General features: G+C 41.6%; 1 protein-coding gene across 6 annotated transcripts in view; it reads left to right on the top strand.

Annotated features, from left to right (window-relative positions):
• LOC135203158 (pyridine nucleotide-disulfide oxidoreductase domain-containing protein 1-like) overlaps positions 1–21,254 on the top strand; it is a 58,332-nt gene that overhangs the window by 5,639 nt on the left and 31,439 nt on the right. For all 6 annotated transcript variants that reach the window (XM_064232837.1, XM_064232838.1, XM_064232840.1 and 3 more), the window contains exons 2-4: positions 5,752–5,952; positions 6,568–6,790; positions 7,401–7,555. In XM_064232837.1, coding sequence (XP_064088907.1) covers positions 5,752–5,952; positions 6,568–6,790; positions 7,401–7,555 — 579 coding nt within the window. The remainder of the gene's footprint in view (positions 1–5,751; positions 5,953–6,567; positions 6,791–7,400; positions 7,556–21,254) is intronic.

Raw genomic sequence — 21,254 nt, 5'->3', positions numbered from 1 at the left:
TTAACTATCAAAATAGGGAGTTCTAAGTGTTTTAGAGAGGTTTTAAGTACACATTTGCAGATTTTAGCTATTCCCTGGGGGGCTGTTGATTTGCCCGGTACTCATCCTCTGCAAACACGGGCACCTACTGTATATATATGTTGTAAAATATTTACGAGATTTACTGAAATGGGGAGATGCAGTAAATTTTTGTGAGGTATACATATTTTTTCTAATATTTCTTTGCACTTTTCTTTGTAAAATCACAATTATATCTGACATACTATCAGAAAAGATAAGAACTAAAACCAACAGCATTCCTTGGGTCTGTTTAGGAGCAAATAGATAAAAAGACTTCATGGGATAGAGGGTCAATACATTCCCCCATCAAGTCTCAAGGCACACTGATCTCCTTCTGCCCTGTGTTGAAGCTGCTACAGTTACCATAAATCATTTATGGACCAAGGAAGTGATGTGAACATCTTTTCCGCTAAATTCATCTAAATCATATGGCACGTAGTATTAATGCTCATGTGAGTTAGCCTGTCCATCGCTGAAAACCTGTTATGGATTCTCATATGATCATTCCCATGTTAAGGGGTTAATTGCACCTGGAATCCTGGAACCTGTTAAATATATGGTTGTTCTTATAGTTTTTGTTATTCTGATTCTGATGCATTTCGCTTTTATTTCAATATAAAAAAAAAAACTTGGCATATCTCATTACAGTACCCTCTGTAAGGCTATTTAATGATAATTGGGTGACCACCTTGGGAAGCTATAGCTTTTGGTGATATGTAATTGAAACCTTTGACAAACAGGGATGTACGGTAACCTAACCAGATCCTCCAACCACCTGACCTTACTCTAAAAGTGTTGTTTTTCAGTAGGGTATGAGCAGTCCCTGGGTACATTAGGTTCGGGTTAAGTCATTCTGGACTTGAGGCATTTACCCCACGATGCTGTTAACCTGCTCTATGATGCTGTAACCCAGACTTACAGCACCCTGCTGGGAACGGAACCCCCACAGTAACTAGGAACTGCCTGTAATTGGTTAACCAAGTATGGCTGCTCTAGATGTAAATGAATATCAAACTTTTCAGGGTTATATCAGAAGTTATATGAACCATTTTTCTTCAGTTTTAGAGGTTTTGATGCCTCATTTCTTGAAAGGATGAGAAAATGTACTAGCACCTTTGTGAACAAAAAAGTAGAAAAAGTTCATGGCTTTATAATGAGATGACTGTTGTATAAATTAACACTGCTGATAATAAATGAAAGAAAACAATATTGCTTTGTTGATTGGGAACATTGTTCAGTAATACTTGATGCAGCATTGCTCATGCACAACTATACAATGATGTGTTGTGATGCGCCAGTGGGTAGGAAGACTATGTTAGTATGAGGAAGAAAACAGTAAATAAATATTGCAGCCCAGTGTAAACACAGCAATGATGATTCTGAGCAGAAAGTGTCACAAAATAGTTACAGTTATACTTGTTTCATGAAGATTTGTGCATGGAAGAAAAACATCCTTATTACGTACTGTGGTTAGATTAGTAGAAACGAAATTGTAGTGTGATGTGATTGAGAAACACACAGTGATAGATAGTGATAGTAGTTTCCTCCAAATTATACCCATTTTTTTCTTTTTACAGCAATTCACAGGCTGACGTAATAAGGAAATAGACAATGCTCCACGTACAGTGGTGCTCAAATCTCATGCGACATGATTCTTTTTGTATCGTCCAGATTCTCAGACTCAACGTGACGTTGCCAAGTAGTGTTAAACTTTTTTCTTTTTTTTTTCTATTGCCATGCATGTCGAAAATTTTGCGAATTCACAGCTATCCCTATTCTCCTTATGGTTATATAAATATGGTCCCTTTTATGCATTGCTATAATTTGTAATCTGTGCGATTTGAACTGATTCTTTTTACATTGCTTAGTTCAGTGGGGTGTGTTAATGAAAGCACACTTAGCATGCTCCTCGGACTGGTCAATATAACTACGTCTACAGCATTATCACAGTAGACCTAATAAGCTCAACAGTCATTACAACACTTTCAAAGTAGGTTTTCTTTGAATGTTGAAGTTTTCGGCTGTTTTTAAGCTCCCTGCATGTTGCAAAATGTTTTATAGGCCTAAAAAATAATCTAAACCTTCTGAGATGTAATCTGTTACTAATGAATTTATTTGTAGAGGTTACCTGTTCTTTGAGGAATACAATAGGAATAGGAATTACAACCAGTTTTCTTTGAATGTTGAAGTTTCAGGCTGTGTTTAAGTTGCCTGTATGTTGCAAAATGATTTATAGGCCTAGAAAAATAATCTAAGCTTGCTGAGATGTAATCTGTTACTAATGTTTTTATTTGTAGAGGTTACCTGTTCTTTGAGGAATAAAAGATGATGATGATTTTGATTATATGGAAAAGATGGCTATTAATCGAAATATCTTAAGTAATAATATCAAGGCGTATGGAACACTTATTTCTTAATTGGTTTAAAATATTATTTTCTTAAAAGTCCTTCTGCTTGCTTTTGGTGTATAATTTATTCTTTCATAAGGTAACTTGAAGTGTAAGAATATGTAGATAACCTCATTAGCTCTCTGGCCAGAAATTGTTAATAGACAGATGTGACTGTTAAGTGTAAAGTAAAGAAATCTAACACCTAGGCCTAGGAACAATATCTATGCTTTGACAAAAGAATAACTGCATAGACGAATATGTGGTAGTATGCCATAATTTTTGAAATATTCAAGAAATATAACAAATATATAATTATGTATGAAAATCCAAATATTCCTCTAACACGTATAAAATTAATGTTTTTAAGATAATTTCATTGACGCTACTCATTTAGACCTACTTGTGTTACACCAGCTGGCTGTTGTTGCACCGACACTAATGATACGTCACATATGCTCCCCTCACACGTTGATATCGGTGGGCGCATTCTACTTTTGTATACACTTATTTACATTTTTTTCAGTGTTGAGGTGTAAAAGCAATCAAATAGGACTATTTCAAATTTTATACTTGCTTCGGAGGCATTTTTAATGTTATGACTTTTTTCATTTTTTATTTAACTTTAGAACTGAGGTTTGATGACGACTTCGTTTTGGTCAAATGCTTCAGTGATGCGTGAACAAAAGTTTTGAAAATGTTTCGTAAGAATTTTTTCTGAAATTTGGCTACACGTGACATTTTCTTACAGTTTTGAAATATATGACATATTTCACTCTTATGAAACATATTATAGCCTTATTGTATGCAAAAATCGTGTTTGCGCATTGAAATAATAGATAAATATGGAGCATGCTAGGTTGCCAGTTAGTGAATTTTGAATGAAATCCTATGCAGTCATGTCGCATGAGATTTGAGCATCACTGTACTTGGGGATTTGGGGGAAGTGAGCAGACCTTGTCTCTCATGGCCTGATGAACAGTGACGGTCATATGCTCTTCAGCCTACACTTCCATTTAGTATATAATTTAAGAAAATATACAGTGGTCCCCCCGTATTCGCGGGGGATGCATACCAGACCCCCCCGTGAATAGTTAGAACCTGTGAATGTTTGGAACCCCTATAAATATGCTAAAACAGCCTATTTTGTTAGTTAAAACTCAAGAAAAACCCACTAAAAATTTTCCTTCATGGTTTTTTTAATAGTTTTATCACAAAAAGTGCATTTTATAATGAAATTCATAAAAAAAACAGGAAGTTGTGGATATTTATCATAGAAAAATACCGCGAATGCGCGAATTTTCCGCGAATAATGCAGGGAAACGTTCCCGAGAGAAATCCGCGAATGTGTGAGTCCGCGAATCTGGAGAACGCGAATACAGGGGGTTCCACTGTAATAATTATTAAATACATACAAAATTTACAAAAACCAACATATTTATAACATCCAATATTATTACTTCTAATTATAATTACAATAGGCAGGAAAGTGGGGTGCCAAGATGAGAAGGCCAGGAAAGTGGGTTGAGGGGGGGATGGGGAGGTGAAGGGTGAGGTAGGGAGGAACAGGATGGGAATGAAGGTCATTCAAAGTCATTTGTTAGTGATCCTTGACAACAACATTAAGTCGAGAGTGAACGCCTTAACTAACACCAAAAATTAGTGGAAGGTGTCTTGTACGCTGTGTTAAAGTACCATTTTGATCAGATAATTAGTTTGAAAGATATTTGAGAAAATTATGTAAAAGATATTTAAGAAAAATGACTATCAGTCCCTGAAGTGCATAGTAGGGTGTGGGTTCCTACTTTATTGGTGGGTTGTGGGAACTTCACCTGCCTTTCCTTGGACACAAAATCCACACCTTACTAGTTTTATAAATTTATGGAGTTATAATTGACCATGGACCCTAACTAGCAAAGGCTCCATAGGGGGTTAGTGCCATTAGTGCACCTAATGTGGTGCACTGTAGGCATTACTTAAGGGTCTTTGCAGCATTCCTTTGGCCCTTAGCTGCAACCTCTTTCATTCCTTTTACTGTACCTCTGTTCATATTCTCTTTCTTGCATGTGACTTTTCACCCTCTTTAATAACGGTTTGATAGTGCAACTGTGAGGTTTTCCTCCTGTTAAAACTTTCAAACCTCCTTACTGTCACGGCATCGGTGACCCTGGTAGTTGTGACGCCAGAAAACCCACAATCAATCAATCAATCCTTACTGTCAATTTCAGTTTTAAAATTGAATGACCTAACTGGTACTGGATGGGGTATCCATGGACTACCTGTAAGTTAGGCATACATAATTTGGGAGGTACTTTGTAATAGAAGGCTTTTGTTCACCAATAAGGAGGGGGTAGTCTGTTTGCAATATTTGGATGTAGCTGTACCGTGTGGCATCCAGGAGAAATTAATGCAGCCATTTGTCTTTCTTGTACCGTACCCATTCTAATGATTCGCTTCATGACTAAAAATAGTTCAGGTATTATATTAGAAGTTCAGGTATTATATGTGCAGCCAAAGAGATTATCCTTGGTCTTTCCATAAGTTGCTGTCTTTATTTTCCTCATTAAGATAGCTGATGATACTGCATTACATTCCATATTAGGACTTCATAGCAACAATACAGATATCGAACTGTATATATTGGGCTGTGAAAATTTGGAGTCTGAAAGTATGTGTTCTGAACTATGAGATATTACGAAGTTTTAATTGGATAAGAAAATTGTTGAGTCTGTTTTGTAAGACTTGAGATTATATAAATTGAAATAATAACATTAAGTGAAAGAAACTGTGCATGTGCCTTTTGTTCCAACACAGTCTCTCAAGAGGTAGTGATGCAGTTTGCAATATTTTCATTTATACTTCCTATGTTACATGGTAAATACAGTTCCTGAAGGAAAAAGATTCCAAAGTGGCCACCATTCAAATTGAATTCTGTCTTGGCAAGATCATGGTATTACACCATAAAATGTTATGAATTGTCTTGTTGTTTGGTGTGCTAAGACATTGCAGGCTTTACATTCATTTTACAACCAGCATCATTTTCACTTTCCATTCATCCTCATACTTCAGTACCTGAAACATATATCATATATCAACTTTTCCTGTCCTTTTTCATATTCTGACAGAAGGGTCTCTGTTTGAAAAGTACTCCTTTTTAATGTAGATTCCTTGAATTGAATTACATAATATTCATTTAAAAAGTAATTGCTCTTTAGAAAAGAATTATGCTAATATTTCTTTTAAGAAAAGTATTTTCTTGTGATATATATATATACAGTGTTGATTTAACAATGTTATTTTTCAGTTGTACATTCTAGACCCTGAAGCTCAAACTCTTCTTCTGACTGCTTCATATCTCATCAAAAGTGTAACAAATGTCCTGCCCCTCACCAAAACACTAGATGCTTTTAATGTTGAAGAACAGCCCCCTGAAGATTTAGTGAGTCGTTGCCCCTCTGTCACAGTTGAACAAGATGCAGTTGTTCGGCTTGAAGCAAAAAATAAGGTAAAGTCTTTGTAAGGTTTTTTACTCTTCTTTGTTCAGCCTCAGGTTTTTAATTGTAAAATGGAGATGTAGTAAGGTGTTAGAGACCTGGCTTATAGTAATCGTATGAATATCCATTTTGGATATCATAAAGATATGAGTCTGACAATTTTTTCCACAGACATTCAAAATCCAGGGTATCAAACTCATTATGGACGCAGAGCAAAATTAAGACTCTGACATTCTCAGGTGTGAATTATATAAATTTTCAGTTTGAAAAATATTTGCAGTAACGGTACAAACCTGAAGCTAAATACTGTACTGCATTTAAGTAACAACGATGCATACAACACAAAGTTTGACTAAATGTAACTCCACTTTGTTATGGTATAAGGTGAAGTCTAACTATCTGCTTATAATGTTATTTTTTAAATAATTAATAAAATGCTCCATTTCCAGTTGTATGTGCACATGTCTTTTAATATAAAATTTTTTGCTGAGCATATACTTCCCATAAGGTAATACTGTACGTACAACTATAATTAGTGCTTAGTGTGATGAAATAGTGCTACGTACTTGAATATTTTTGTAAATTCTTTTAAGTGCACTGATAATTGTTACTTTATGCTTCTGTAGGTGATCCATACCAACAGTGGTAAGAAATTCAAGTATGAGAAGTTGTGTATATGTTCTGGGGCAAAACCAAAAGTCATACCAGTAGCAGGGAACAATCCATATGTACTATGGATTCGTGACACAGAATCTGTCAGTCAGTTTCAAGAAAGAATGCTGAATGCAAAACGTATTATCATTGTTGGAAATGGAGGAATTGCAACAGAAATGGTTTATGAAGTAACAGGTGAGTACCGTACTTAGTAGTATATGTAAAAAAATATATATAAAAATTGGTGAAGGTAATTTGGTCATAAAAGTATACAACACGGTCAAGTTGGTAGAAAAAGGAGAAAAAATTCTAGATATTTCATGGTTGTCTGGATGATAGAAAGGGAAGAATATAGGGTCTTTAATTTTTAGCACAAATAAAGTGTTTTTCCAACAGAGGTGAATGATGCTGTAAAATACATATAAGTGGAGTTGACATTCTAATAATAAGGCCTTTTTTTTTTGTCAGTGTATGGAAAACAGCCAATAGGCTGATGAATCATTTTTTTCACTGTCATTGCAGTGGCACAAATCATTTTCTGAATCATCCCCATAAAATGCCAGGGAAAATGTGAAAAACTGCATTTATCATAAGTTTGGCTTTCATTAGGGAAACCTGATAATTTATGTAGGCTATGTATTGCCTATGTTGAAACTTTGGAACATGAAAACCATCATATTTGAGCTTTAGTTATGCTTGTGCTTGATAATGTTTTGTTATAATAGGTTGGTTTTGTAATGCTATATGCAATTTTTGTTGTAAGAAAACATGATGGGCAGGAATGTACTGTATTTTTATTTTACAGGTGTTGAGGTGATTTGGGCCATTAAGGATAAGTACATGACTGCAAACTTTATTGACCCTGGGGCTGCAGAGTTCTTCCGTCCAGAGTTGGGTAAAGAAAAAGTTAAAAAAGCACTTCCTGTCAAGAGAAGAAAATACACTGTGGATAAAGCAAGTGTAAGTACTTAACCACATTAAGTACGGTAGAATCTTAACCCTTAAACGCCGAAGCGGTATTTTAAAATTCGTCTCCCGTATGCCGGCGGCGTTCGCGAGTGAGCGCCGAAGCGGAAAAATTTTTTTTTTTTTTAAATCACAGCTCGCTTAGTTTTCAAGATTAAGAGTTCATTTTTGGCTCCTTTTTTTTGTCATTGCCTGAAGTTTAGTATGCAACTATCAGAAATGAAAAAAATATTATCATATATAAATATTGGGATATATGACGGCGCGAAAAAAAATTTCATATATAATTGTATACAAATCGCGCTGTGAGCAAAACGGTTAGCGCTAACGAGTTAATGTGTTTTTTGTTGTATTATACACTGAATTGCAATCATTTTGGTATATAACACATTGTAAAATGATCAAGGCAACACGGAGAAAATATTATCACAAAATGATGCATGAATTCGTAGCGTGCGGACATAAAAAAAAAGCTTTTCAAAAATTCACCATAAATCGAAATATTGTGCTAGAGACTTCCCGTTTGTTGCAAAATGAAGGTAATTGATTGAATATTACTAGACTGTAAGTGTTGTAGCTTACAATTGCAGTTTTTGACCATTTTGGTCAAGTTAAAGTTGACCGAAGGACGAATTTTTTCTATATCGTTATTTATATGAAAATATTTCAAAACTGATAAAAGCTACAACCATAGGTTGTTTTTTTGTTATTCTACATGAAATTGCACACATTTTCATAAATAAAACATGATGTAACGGCTAATTTAAAATGGTGCAAACATTACGACAATCGGACGAAAAAATGTATGATTTTTTCGGAAGAGTTACCACGTGGACATAAGGAAAAAGTTTATTTCATAAATTCACCATAAATCCAAATATTGTGCTAGAGACTTCCAATTTGTTGCAAAATAAATTTAAATGATTTAATATCACTAGAATGTAATAGTTTTAGCTTACAATTGCGTTTTGTTCATGAAACTTACCTGTCAGATATATATATAGCTGTATTTTCTGAAGTCCGACAGAAATTCAAAAACTTCCGGCACACACAGTGGTCGGCCAGGTGGTTAGTACCCATTCCCGCCGCTGGGAGGCAGGTATCAGGAACCAGTCCCATTTTCTATTCATAATTTTTCTGTCGCCGGTGCTGGAAACACCTGTTTTCAGTACCTCCGTCTTAGGATTTTGGAAACTTCATGGCCGCTAAATATCCTAATTGTCTTTTGATTTATTGACTTGGATTTGTGGCTAGGCATACGCTATCTTAAATTGTTTTGAATATGATTCATTTTTGTATATCTGAATCTAGTTAGGCTAGTTTCAGAGGGTGTTGTCTGCTAAGATAGGGTGTGGCTACCGAAAGCTTCGGTAGTTCCGCACTCGATATGCACGAGGGCTATGTGTCTTGCTTCTTTGTTGAGATTTGTCATGTAAGGAGTGTGAGACTGTCTAATTCCATAAGGAAGACGTATGATTCATATGTACGCAATTAATCAGTAAACAAAGTCAGGGTAGGCTAACCTACCTGTAGACTATTTTGCCTAACCCTGTAGTATGGCCTACGGGCTATAAATATGTCTCGTGAGGTAATGCCCTTTACGTTATAGATTCCATCTGTATCTTGGAATCTAAGGTGCTCGCTCTCCTATCATTGTGGTGAAAAGTGCTACTTCTGTAGTTGTTACTCCTAACCCTGTAATGTTGCCTTCGGGCCCTAAACAGTTTCTGTAGAGGGTATTGACCTTTCTCTGATACTCTATCGATTTGTAACTTAGAATCGAAAGTGCTGGCTTTGGAGAGCAAAAGTGAAGTGGCTAAGTGCAGTGACAGTGCCCCTTGTGTAGTGGAGGTGCGTCAGATCGGCCTTAATTTCGCCTCTAGGCCGGGACCTCTGCTTGACTCCCAGGAACAGGGAGAGAGCATGTCGAAAGCCGAAGGAGGGTTACGAGGAACTCCCACCGATCTGACGTGCCTTCGGCAGACCTGAAGTTACTCCCAGGCTGCCAAGTGCGTGCACGAATCCTGAAGGATTGCTTCTCGTCCTCGAAGCGTCCTCCCTGCGCAGGGTTTGGAGCTTTCGGAAGGACTCGCGCCCTCTAAATAGAAGCTTTATAGAAGAGGACGTTTCACGTCCTCTCTCTCTCTCTCGTCATGCGTTGCAGTGAGAAGTAAGAAGGCGAACGTCGCCTGAACTCGTGTACGTCTTTCCACCGAGAAAAGGGAAAGCAAGTCATATTAGCAGGACGCTTTTGAGCGCGGACGTCCTTAGCTTTGTTGCTGTGAGAATAAGAAGGCGTTCCCTGGCCCCGCGTATTCTCACACGATCAACCCTTCACCTGAGACTGCTTCGTGCAGTCGGTTTTCTCTCCGAGATGTCTAATGCTCTTCCCTGAAGGCAGTTTCGCTTGCATTGACGCCTGTCAGGAGCGTGACGCTTTTCTGCACGTTTTTTTTTGACGCTCGGCTTGGACGGGACGTTCGGATGGACGCCAGGCGCGCGCGCGGGTGCACGCCAAGCGCGCACCAGTAGACGCCGAGGCCGAGCGCACGCCAGTGGATACCGAGCGCGAGCGGCGCGCCGAGAGTGCTCGCTGCTCGCCAGTGGACGCCGAGCGGGCGCGCCGAGAGTGCTCGCTGCTCGCCAATGGACGCCGAGCGTGCTCGCTGCTAGTCAGTGGACGCCGAGCGCGCACGCCAGGTGTGTCGCCTGGCTGAACGTTTCTGTTGAAGTCTTCAAGCTGATTTGGGCCTAAAGAGTTTTTACCTAACTTCGGTGATCCCTTCTACATCGCCTGCGAAGAATGTGAAGTAAGCAGTGCTTCGGAGGAAGCTTAAAGTGAAAAGGCAACTTCGTTTTCGAAACCCACCCAGCAAGACCACGGGTTTCGTGAATTATAGAGGTCTTTGTCAGTAATATTGCTTTTCGTTAAGTCCAGGATTGGATGGAGTTATGGAAAGCTCAAGGAAAGATCTCTTTTGCTCTACCGCATTCAAGACTTTGCGGTATGGCAGCTAGGGTTATGTAAAAGCTCGACGTCCTGCACGTCAGGACTCTCGGCAAAACGTTCAGTAGGATTCTTGCAAAGGCACTCATCAAAAGGAGGAAAGCGCAAGACAGGACCTTCCTTTGCCATACTGCCAATAAATTTTGATACGGGAGAGGAAGCTGGTTGGAGAGTTTCTTCCTCTTCCCAGGATAATTTTGCAAGCTTTTTAGCCCATCTGAAAGGGCTTTTCAGATGATAGATTTTGTTAGTTCCTAGTCGGGACTTACGCTGCCGAATTGAACATCGTCGTTCTACCTGTCGTAAGCCGTCTCTTAACAGGATTCTTGCCCCTTCCTCGTTTGAGACGGGAATCGAAAATAAAATGCTCGACTTCCTGGATTACGTTTTGTCAATTCAGTGAATTTCCCCCATTGACAATATACTATCGTTTTGTCAAGTAAGTGGGTATCCCCTCATTGACAAATTATCTCTTTGTCCCGTAAATGGGTTAGTTCTCATTGACAAACTTCTCATTAACTTTATATTGCGTAAGCGGATAAGCTCTTATTGACAAGATTCGGAAGAGCTCTCATTCATCATTCGCAGACTCGTACAAGAAATAGACTTGTAGACTACGTCAATGAACGCTTATGTCCAATAACATAAGAAGCTTGAGCTGTCCGCTTCAATTCTCTTGAGTTTTGTTTATGAAACTTGCCTGTCAGATATGTATGTAGCTGTATTTCCGAATTCAGCTATAGTATATATGTCTGCCAGGTAAGTATGAAAAAACTTTATTGCAATATAATATCATATTTTGCCTTGCGTTATTTTACTACTGGTTGGCTCAAGTCATATACGTTTGCTGTAGTTACCTCTTCGGATGGCAACCGAGAGGTCTATTGTCTATTAATTTGTTCATGAAACTTACCTGTCAGATATATATATAGCTGTATTTTCTGAAGTCCGACAGAAATTCAAAAACTTCCGGCACACACAGTGGTCGGCCAGGTGGTTAGTACCCATTCCCGCCGCTGGGAGGCGGGTATCAGGAACCAGTCCCATTTTCTATTCATAATTTTTCTGTCGCCGGTGCTGGAAACACCTGTTTTCAGTACCTCCGTCTTAGGATTTTGGAAACTTCATGGCCGCTAAATATCCTAATTGTCTTTTGATTTATTGACTTGGATTTGTGGCTAGGCATACGCTATCTTAAATTGTTTTGAACATGATTCATTTTTGTATATCTGAATCTAGTTAGGCTAGTTTCAGAGGGTGTTGTCTGCTAAGATAGGGTGTGGCTACCGAAAGCTTCGGTAGTTCCGCACTCGATATGCACGAGGGCTATGTGTCTTGCTTCTTTGTTGAGATTTGTCATGTAAGGAGTGTGAGACTGTCTAATTCCATAAGGAAGACGTATGATTCATATGTACGCAATTAATCAGTAAACAAAGTCAGGGTAGGCTAACCTACCTGTAGACTATTTTGCCTAACCCTGTAGTATGGCCTACGGGCTATAAATATGTCTCGTGAGGTAATGCCCTTTACGTTATAGATTCCATCTGTATCTTGGAATCTAAGGTGCTCGCTCTCCTATCATTGTGGTGAAAAGTGCTACTTCTGTAGTTGTTACTCCTAACCCTGTAATGTTGCCTTCGGGCCCTAAACATTTCTGTGAGGGTATTGACCTTTCTCTGATACTCTATCGATTTGTAACTTAGAATCGAAAGTGCTGGCTTTGGAGAGCAAAAGTGAAGTGGCTAAGTGCAGTGACAGTGCCCCTTGTGTAGTGGAGGGTGCGTCAGATCGGCCTTATTTCGCCTCTAGGCCGGGACCTCTGCTTGACTCCCAGGAACAGGGAGAGAGCATGTCGAAAGCCGAAGGAGGGTTACGAGGAACTCCCACCGATCTGACGTGCCTTCGGCAGACCTGAAGTTACTCCCAGCTGCCAAAGTGCGTGCACGAATCCTGAAGGATTGCTTCTCGTCCTCCGAAGCGTCCTCCCTGCGCAGGGTTTGGAGCTTTCGGAAGGACTCGCGCCCTCTAAATAGAAGCTTTATAGAAGAGGACGTTTCACGTCCTCTCTCTCTCTCTCGTCATGCGTTGCAGTGAGAAGTAAGAAGGCGAACGTCGCCTGAACTCGTGTACGTCTTTCCACCGAGAAAAGGGAAAGCAAGTCATATTAGCAGGACGCTTTTGAGCGCGGACGTCCTAGCTTTGTTGCTGTGAGAATAAGAAGGCGTTCCCTGGCCCCGCGTATTCTCACACGATCAACCCTTCACCTGAGACTGCTTCGTGCAGTCGGTTTTCTCTCCGAGATGTCTAATGCTCTTCCCTGAAGGCAGTTTCGCTTGCATTGACGCCTGTCAGGAGCGTGACGCTTTTCTGCACGTTTTTTTTTGACGCTCGGCTTGGACGGGACGTTCGGATGGACGCCAGGCGCGCGGGTGCACGCCAAGCGCGCACCAGTAGACGCCGAGGCCGAGCGCACGCCAGTGGATACCGAGCGCGAGCGGCGCGCCGAGAGTGCTCGCTGCTCGCCAGTGGACGCCGAGGGCGGGCGCTGAGAGTGCTCGCTGCTCGCCAATGGACGCCGAGCGTGCTCGCTGCTAGTCAGTGGACGCCGAGCGCGCACGCCAGGTGTGCGCCTGGCTGAACGTTTCTGTTGAAGTCTTCAAGCTGATTTGGGCCTAAAGAGTTTTTACCTAACTTCGGTGATCCCTTCTACATCGCCTGCGAAGAATGTGAAGTAAGCAGTGCTTCGGAGGAAGCTTAAAGTGAAAAGGCACTTCGTTTTCGAAACCCAGCAAGACCACGGGTTTCGTGATTAGAGGTCTTTGTCAGTAATATTGCTTTTCGTTAAGTCCAGGATTGGATGGAGTTATGGAAAGCTCAAGGAAAGATCTCTTTTGCTCTACCGCAGTCAAGACTTTGCGGTAAGGCAGCTATGGGTTATGTAAAAGCTCGACGTCCTGCACGTCAGGACTCTCGGCAACGTTCAGTAGGATTCTTGCAAAGGCACTCATCAAAAGGAGGAAAGCGCAAGACAGGACTTCCTTTGCCATACTGCCAATAAATTTTGATACGGGAGAGGAAGCTGGTTGGAGAGTTTCTTCCTCTTCCTAGGATAATTTTGCAAGCTTTTTAGCCCATCTGAAAGGGCTTTTCAGATGATAGAGTTTTGTTAGTTCCTAGTCGGGACTTACGCTGCCGAATTGAACATCGTCGTTCTACCTGTCGTAAGCCGTCTCTTAACAGGATTCTTGCCCCTTCCTCGTTTGAGACGGATCGAATCTAAAATGCTCGACTTCCTGGATTACGTTTTGTCAATTCATTGATTCCCCATTGACACTATACTATCGTTTTGTCAAGTAAGTGGGTATCCCTCATTGACAAATTATCTCTTTGTCCCGTAAATGGGTTAGTTTCTCATTGACAAACTTCTCATTAACTTTATATTGCGTAAGCGGATAAGCTCTTATTGACAAGATTCGGAAGAGCTCTCATTCATCATTCGCAGACTCGTACAAGAAATAGACTTGTAGACTACGTCAATGAACGCTTATGTCCAATAACATAAGAAGCTTGAGCTGTCCGCTTCAATTCTCTTGAGTTTTGTTTATGAAACTTGCCTGTCAGATATGTATGTAGCTGTATTTCCGAATTCAGCTATAGTATATATGTCTGCCAGGTAAGTATGAAAAAACTTTATTGCAATATAATATTCATATTTTTGTCCTTGCGTTATTTTACTACTGGTTGGCTCAAGTCATATACGTTTGCTGTAGTTACCTCTTCGGATGGCAACCGAGAGGTCTATTGTCTATTAATTTGTTCATGAAACTTACCTGTCAGATATATATATAGCTGTATTTTTCTGAAGTCCGACAGAAATTCAAAAACTTCGGCACACAGTGGTCGGCCAGGTGGTTAGTACCCATTCCCGCCGCTGGGAGGCGGGTATCAGGAACCAGTCCCATTTTCTATTCATAATTTTTCTGTCGCCGGTGCTGGAAACACCTGTTTTCAGTACCTCCGTCTTAGGATTTTGGAAACTTCATGGCCGCTAAATATCCTAATTGTCTTTTGATTTATTGACTTGGATTTGTGGCTAGGCATACGCTATCTTAAATTGTTTGAATATGATTCATTTTGTATATCTGAATCTAGTTAGGCTAGTTTCAGAGGGTGTTGTCTGCTAAGATAGGGTGTGGCTACCGAAAGCTTCGGTAGTTCCGCACTCGATATGCCACGAGGGCTATGTGTCTTGCTTCTTTGTTGAGATTTGTCATGTAAGGAGTTGTGAGACTGTCCCTTAATTCCATAAGGAAGACGTATGATTCATATGTACGCAATTAATCAGTAAACAAAGTCAGGGTAGGCTACCTACCTGTAGACTATTTTGCCTAACCCTGTAGTATGGCCTACGGGCTATAAATATGTCTCGTGAGGTAATGCCCTTTACGTTATAGATTCCATCTGTATCTTGGAATCTAAGGTGCTCGCTCTCCTATCATTGTGGTGAAAAGTGCTACTTCTGTAGTTGTTACTCCTAACCCTGTAATGTTGCCTTCGGGCCCTAAACTAACAGTTTCTGTAGAGGGTATTGACCTTTCTCTGATACTCTATCGATTTGTAACTTAGAATCGAAAGTGCTGGCTTTGGAGAGCAAAAGTGAAGTGGCTAAGTGCAGTGACAGTGCCCCTTGTGTAGTGGAGGGTGCGTCAGAATCAGGCCCTTATTTGCGCCTCTAGGCCGGGACCTCTGCTTGACTCCCAGGAACAGGGAGAGAGCATGTCGAAAGCCGAAGGAGGGTTACGAGGAACTCCCACCGATCTGACGTGCCTTCGGCAGACCTGAAGTTACTCCCAGGCTGCCAAAGTGCGTGCACGAATCCTGAAGGATTGCTTCTCGTCCTCCGAAGCGTCCTCCCTGCGCAGGGTTTGGAGCTTTCGGAAGGACTCGCGCCCTCTAAATAGAAGCTTTATAGAAGAGGACGTTTCACGTCCTCTCTCTCTCTCTCGTCATGCGTTGCAGTGAGAAGTAAGAAGGCGAACGTCGCCTGAACTCGTGTACGTCTTTCCACCGAGAAAAGGGAAAGCAAGTCATATTAGCAGGACGCTTTGAGCGCGGACGTCCTAGCTTTGTTGCTGTGAGAATAAGAAGGCGTTCCCTGGCCCCGCGTATTCTCACACGATCAACCCTTCACCTGAGACTGCTTCGTGCAGTCGTTTTTCTCTCCGAGATGTCTAATGCTCTTCCCTGAAGGCAGTTTCGCTTGCATTGCGGCCATGTCAGGAGCGTGACGCTTTTCTGCACGTTTTTTTTTGACGCTCGGCTTGGACGGGACGTTCGGATGGACGCCAGGCGCCTTTGCGCGCGGGTGCACGCCAAGCGCGCACCAGTAGACGCCGAGGCCGAGCGCACGCCAGTGGATACCGAGCGCGAGCGCGCGCCGAGAGTGCTCGCTGCTCGCCAGTGGACGCCGAGCGGGGCGCGCGAGAGTGCTCGCTGCTCGCCAATGGACGCCGAGCGTGCTCGCTGCTAGTCAGTGGACGCCGAGCGGGCAGTGTCGCACGCCAGTGTGTAGTCGCCTGGCTGAACGTTTCTGTTGAAGTCTTCAAGCTGATTTGGGCCTAAAGAGTTTTTGTACCTAACTTCGGTGATCCCTTCTACATCGCCTGCGAAGAATGTGAAGTAAGCAGTGCTTCGGAGGAAGCTTAAAGTGAAAAGGCAACTTCGTTTTCGAAACCCAGCAAGACCACGGGTTTCGTGAATTATAGAGGTCTTTGTCAGTAATATTGCTTTTCGTTAAGTCCAGGATTGGATGGAGTTGTATGGAAAGCTCAAGGAAAGATCTCTTTTGCTCTACCGCAGTCAAGACTTTGCGGTAAGGCAGCTATGGGTTATGTAAAAGCTCGACGTCCTGCACGTCAGGACTCTCGGCAACGTTCAGTAGGATTCTTGCAAAGGCACTCATCAAAAGGAGGAAAGCGCAAGACAGGACTTCCTTTGCCATACTGCCAATAAATTTTGATACGGGAGAGGAAGCTGGTTGGAGAGTTTCTTCCTCTTCCCAGGATAATTTTGCAAGCTTTTTAGCCCATCTGAAAGGGCTTTTCAGATGATAGATTTTGTTAGTTCCTAGTCGGGACTTACGCTGCCGAATTGAACATCGTCGTTCTACCTGTCGTAAGCCGTCTCTTAACAGGATTCTTGCCCCTTCCTCGTTTGAGACGGGAATCGAAAATAAAATGCTCGACTTCCTGGATTACGTTTTGTCAATTCAGTGAATTTCCCCCATTGACAATATACTATCGTTTTGTCAAGTAAGTGGGTATCCCCTCATTGACAAATTATCTCTTTGTCCCGTAAATGGGTTATTTCTCATTGACAAACTTCTCATTAACTTTATATTGCGTAAGCGGATAAGCTCTTATTGACAAGATTCGGAAGAGCTCTCATTCATCATTATCGACAGACATCGTACAAGAAATAAGACTTGTAGACTACTTCAATGAACTCTTATGTCCAATAACATAAGAAGCTTGAGCTGTCCGCTTCAATTCTCTTGAGTTTTGTTTATGAAACTTGCCTGTCAGATATTGTATGTAGCTGTATTTCCGAATTCAGCTATAGTATATATGTCTGCCAGGTAAGTATGAAAAAACTTTATTGCAATATAATATCATATTTTGCCTTGCGTTATTTTACTACTGGTTTGGCTCAAGTCATATACGTTTGCTGTAGTTACCTCTTCGGATGGCACCGAGAGGTCTATTGGTCTATTAATTTAAGGGACATTTAATCGTTATTACTCCCTGCAGCCTTCCAGGAGTTTCCGATTTATCTTTTATACCGTTGTATGGTAGTGTTATGACGACACAAACGCATCTATATATTTAGCGTTTTCTGTTTCGCTTAACATATACCAGCTGAGAGTCTCTTTATGCTAAAAATTACGGACCTATTTCTTCGTAGAATAGGGTAGCTGGCAACCCAGGCATAAAGTTAAGAGACGACGATGTAAGCTGCTGCTGTCACTGTCCTCTCCGCCAGTCCAAACGAGGCAGTACAGCTCGTCGCTGTCATGCGCTGTAGGTTACGTCTCTCTCTCCTGATGACTGACTAACCGTATCTCTGTGCTGGCAGTTACGTCTCTCTCTCCCTGCGGGATTGACTGATAACTGTTATCTCTGCCCTACAATCACGGACTTTAGCTAGATTGAGGGGATTTCTTACATGAATGAATAAACATTGCATTCGTTTTGCCTTACTATGTTCTCAGAGATATCTCTTACTCCTTTCGGTGCTCGTTACCAGCACGGTATAGGACTACGAGTCCTACCGCAAACATTTCACTATTATATGCTCTCCTGCTTAGGCCAAAGCGCAGCCTTTTAGGGAAGTAAACATACTGTGTGAGGGAATGAATATGAGCTTGCTGGGGACCATTTCCTTCCTAAAGAAGTTTGTTTCCCTGAATAGACTGCAATTCAGACCTCTACAGTTTTTTCCTACCGGGAAACTGAAATTTTATTAAAGATCTAAGAATGATTCTGAACATCTCTCGGTGCGTTAAGTATCACTTGAGGTGATAGAAAGAAGGTGCCGGGACTCTGGAGAGGGTTTCAGATGTCCTGGATCATAATCTGAAAGAAGTGGAAGCAATTCTGTCGTCCCTCCAGTCCTGGAAACGAGTTTTTGGAACCAGTGGTCCATATCAACTCTGATCTTCCACAGCTCTCTCATATCTTAGGAAGTATCTTCTCTCGGTCCCTGTTCGGGTTTACGAGAAAGAGCCTATTATAACAACAGACGTAGAATGTAACGATCGTCTAGAGGTTCGTTACAGGATTGCAAAAGTCCGTACGAATCGTCTCGATCGACGGCAGCAACTACTGACTTCGGGATGGAATCTTTCTTTAGAAGTATGTTGAGAGTTATGGAGACTTAGGGACGTCCTTTCATACATCTCTTCGCTATGATATTGAACAGGATGGATGTTTAGTCTCTTTTCCCCCTTTTTCAAACGCTTAGGAAATGTAATAAGATGATTTATACCATCACAGGGAGCGACAATGACGCTAATCGCCCCATGTTGGCCTTCAAGATCCTAGATTCACAGAGGTCACGTCCTTCCAAGGACCTTTTCGAGAGAGTCGTTCTACTTTAACACGAAAGGTACCTATAACCTCTCCGCTCTGAGTCTGACTACGTTCAGACTATCGAGATGTTGACAGCATAAGATTGCCGTCTTCCCTTTCCGTTTGAAGAATGGGATAAGCTGGCAGTCACAACTATTAAAGAATACGCAAATATGTTGTTGACGGCCTTTGGGCTCAGAGATTTGCTTCTGTCAAACACAAAGCCCTTCACGATCTTTGAGTTCTGTGGAATCTCGAAACTCGCTCACCATCTACTTTTTGTCTCACCTGTTTTCTCGGAGTCAGCACTCGTGCGAGATCAGGAGACACATAGTAGCCCTGAGTTTCTTGTTGACGAAGTCGGTTGCGTTTACACACCCCCGATGATCGTTAACATGAGACCAGGTTGGACTGTCAGGCATTCGTCCTTCGGGACTGAATCGCCTTTTTGCTCCTCGCTCCTTTCTCCTGGCACCAGAAGCTCGAGTCAGGAGTGTCTCAGGAGTTGATTCGCTAACGACGTTGGGTTGCGTTCATACCCCAAGGTTTGCTTAGCTTGAATCGCCCAGGCAGTCCAGACACTCATCCTTCAGCGAAGAATAGTGCCTTATGGTTCTTCAGGGTACAGCCTTGCTGTCCTTGATGCGTCTGACTGGTCAACTGGTCGGTCACCTGACTTTAGTACAGACTGACTGACTGTGCATGTCCAGATCGAAGCTTTCAATATGGAACTTAGACATAGTCTGAAGTTCTTGATGTCAAAGCATTCGAACATCTCCTACCTGTTAACTTCTTGCACGTGATCAGGAAGGCCCTTTTCTAATCCACCCTATATACGACAAAGAGGGTTAGTGAGGTTTTCAGCCATCGTCAGAAGTTTTGGCATTAGAGAACAAAGGCGGTGCGTTCTCTAAGCCTTCCGTTGTGGCCTAAGAATGGGAAACCCGTCTTGTTCTTGGGCCAGGAGCTTGGAATCAAGGATGGCACAAGTTATGGGCAGGAGCCAGAGAGAGTCCTGTGCCTGTAGGTCTCTCAAGTTTTATCTACATAAAACTCAAGAAAGTCGAAGTCGTACGGACAATCTGCAGTGTTCCGAAAAGACCAGACTTGCCCATATCGAAGAACACCCTGGCTTTATTGTTAAGGAGTTCTTTCAAAAAAGCTCCTTCATTGTGTTGGCACAAAGATTTGAAATCTTTTGATTTGAATGCTCACGAGGTTGAGGGCGCGGCCTCGGAAGCATTTCAACAGAGCATGGCACTCAGCAACATCCTGAGTACCATGTTTTAGCGAAGCAACTCTGTGTTCAATTCACACTCCCTGCGAGATGTGAATTGGCATATGAGATCTGCTGCTCGCTAGGGCCATACGTGTCTGCAGACACAATCTTGGGGGCAAGTAGTACCACTCATCCTATCCTGTAGAAAATGGTTAGGAAGAGCTCTTAATTTAGTAGTTGAGTCGTCGACAACGGTGACTTCTTAACTCTTAAGCCTTAGTTAACACACCTTAACTTTGCTAGGTTGGTCAGGTGGTGATATATTTTTATATATATATTTATATACTTCTTAGCCCTCATGGTATGGTCAATATGGTCTAGTCCCACGTCGTGGTCTCGCCCCTGTTGACAGATCATCTGGAGTGCACCAGCTTATAGGTCTCTACCTCGCTGGCAACTCTAGTAGCACAAGCAGACTTACTTGGCAATAACCACGAAGCAGCAATGCTAACAGGTGGAACCAAGATGTAAATCATCTGCATGCATTTGTTTCCCAAAATCCTTCTATTCTGTCCCTTCCCACCTCCAACGGTGGGATTCAGCTATATATATATCTGACAGGTAAGTTTCATGAACAAAATGATATTGTTATGATACAATAAAGTTTGTTCATACTTACCTGGCAGAATATATAATTAAGTACCCACCCACCTCCCCTCAGGGGACAGTGGAAATAAAAATTATGAATAGAAAATGGGACTGGTTCCTGATACCCGCCTCCCAGCGGCGGGAATGGGTACTAACCACCTGGCCGACCACTGTGTGTGCCGGAAGTTTTTGAATTTCTGTCGGACTTCAGAAAATACAGCTATATATATATCTGCCAGGTAAGTATGAACAAACTTTATTGTATCATAACAATATCATTTTAAGGACATTTAATCGTTACTCCCTGCAGCCTTCCAGGAGTTTCCGATTTATCTTTTACCGTTGTATGGTAGTGTTCTGACGACACAAACGCATCTATATATTTTAGCGTTTTCATTTTCTGTTTCGCTTAAATATACAGCTTGAGAGTCTCTTTATGCTAAAAATTACGGACCTATTTCTTCGTAGAATAGGGTAGCTGGCAACCCCCAGGCATAAAGTTTAAGAGACGACGATTGTAAGCTGCTGCTGTCACTGTCCTCTCCGCCAGTCCAAACGAGGCAGTACCAGCTCGTTCGCTGTCATGCGCTGTAGGTTACGTCTCTCTCTCCTGCGGGATTGACTGACTAACCGTATCTCTGTGCTGGCAGTTAGTCTCTCTCTCCTGCGGGATGACTGACTAACTGTATC

This window comes from Macrobrachium nipponense, chromosome 33 (assembly GCF_015104395.2).
Source record: "Macrobrachium nipponense isolate FS-2020 chromosome 33, ASM1510439v2, whole genome shotgun sequence".
NCBI classification, from domain to species: domain Eukaryota; kingdom Metazoa; phylum Arthropoda; class Malacostraca; order Decapoda; family Palaemonidae; genus Macrobrachium; species Macrobrachium nipponense.
Note: the sequence above shows the minus strand (reverse complement) of the source record. Positions and strands in the feature narration are given on the sequence as shown.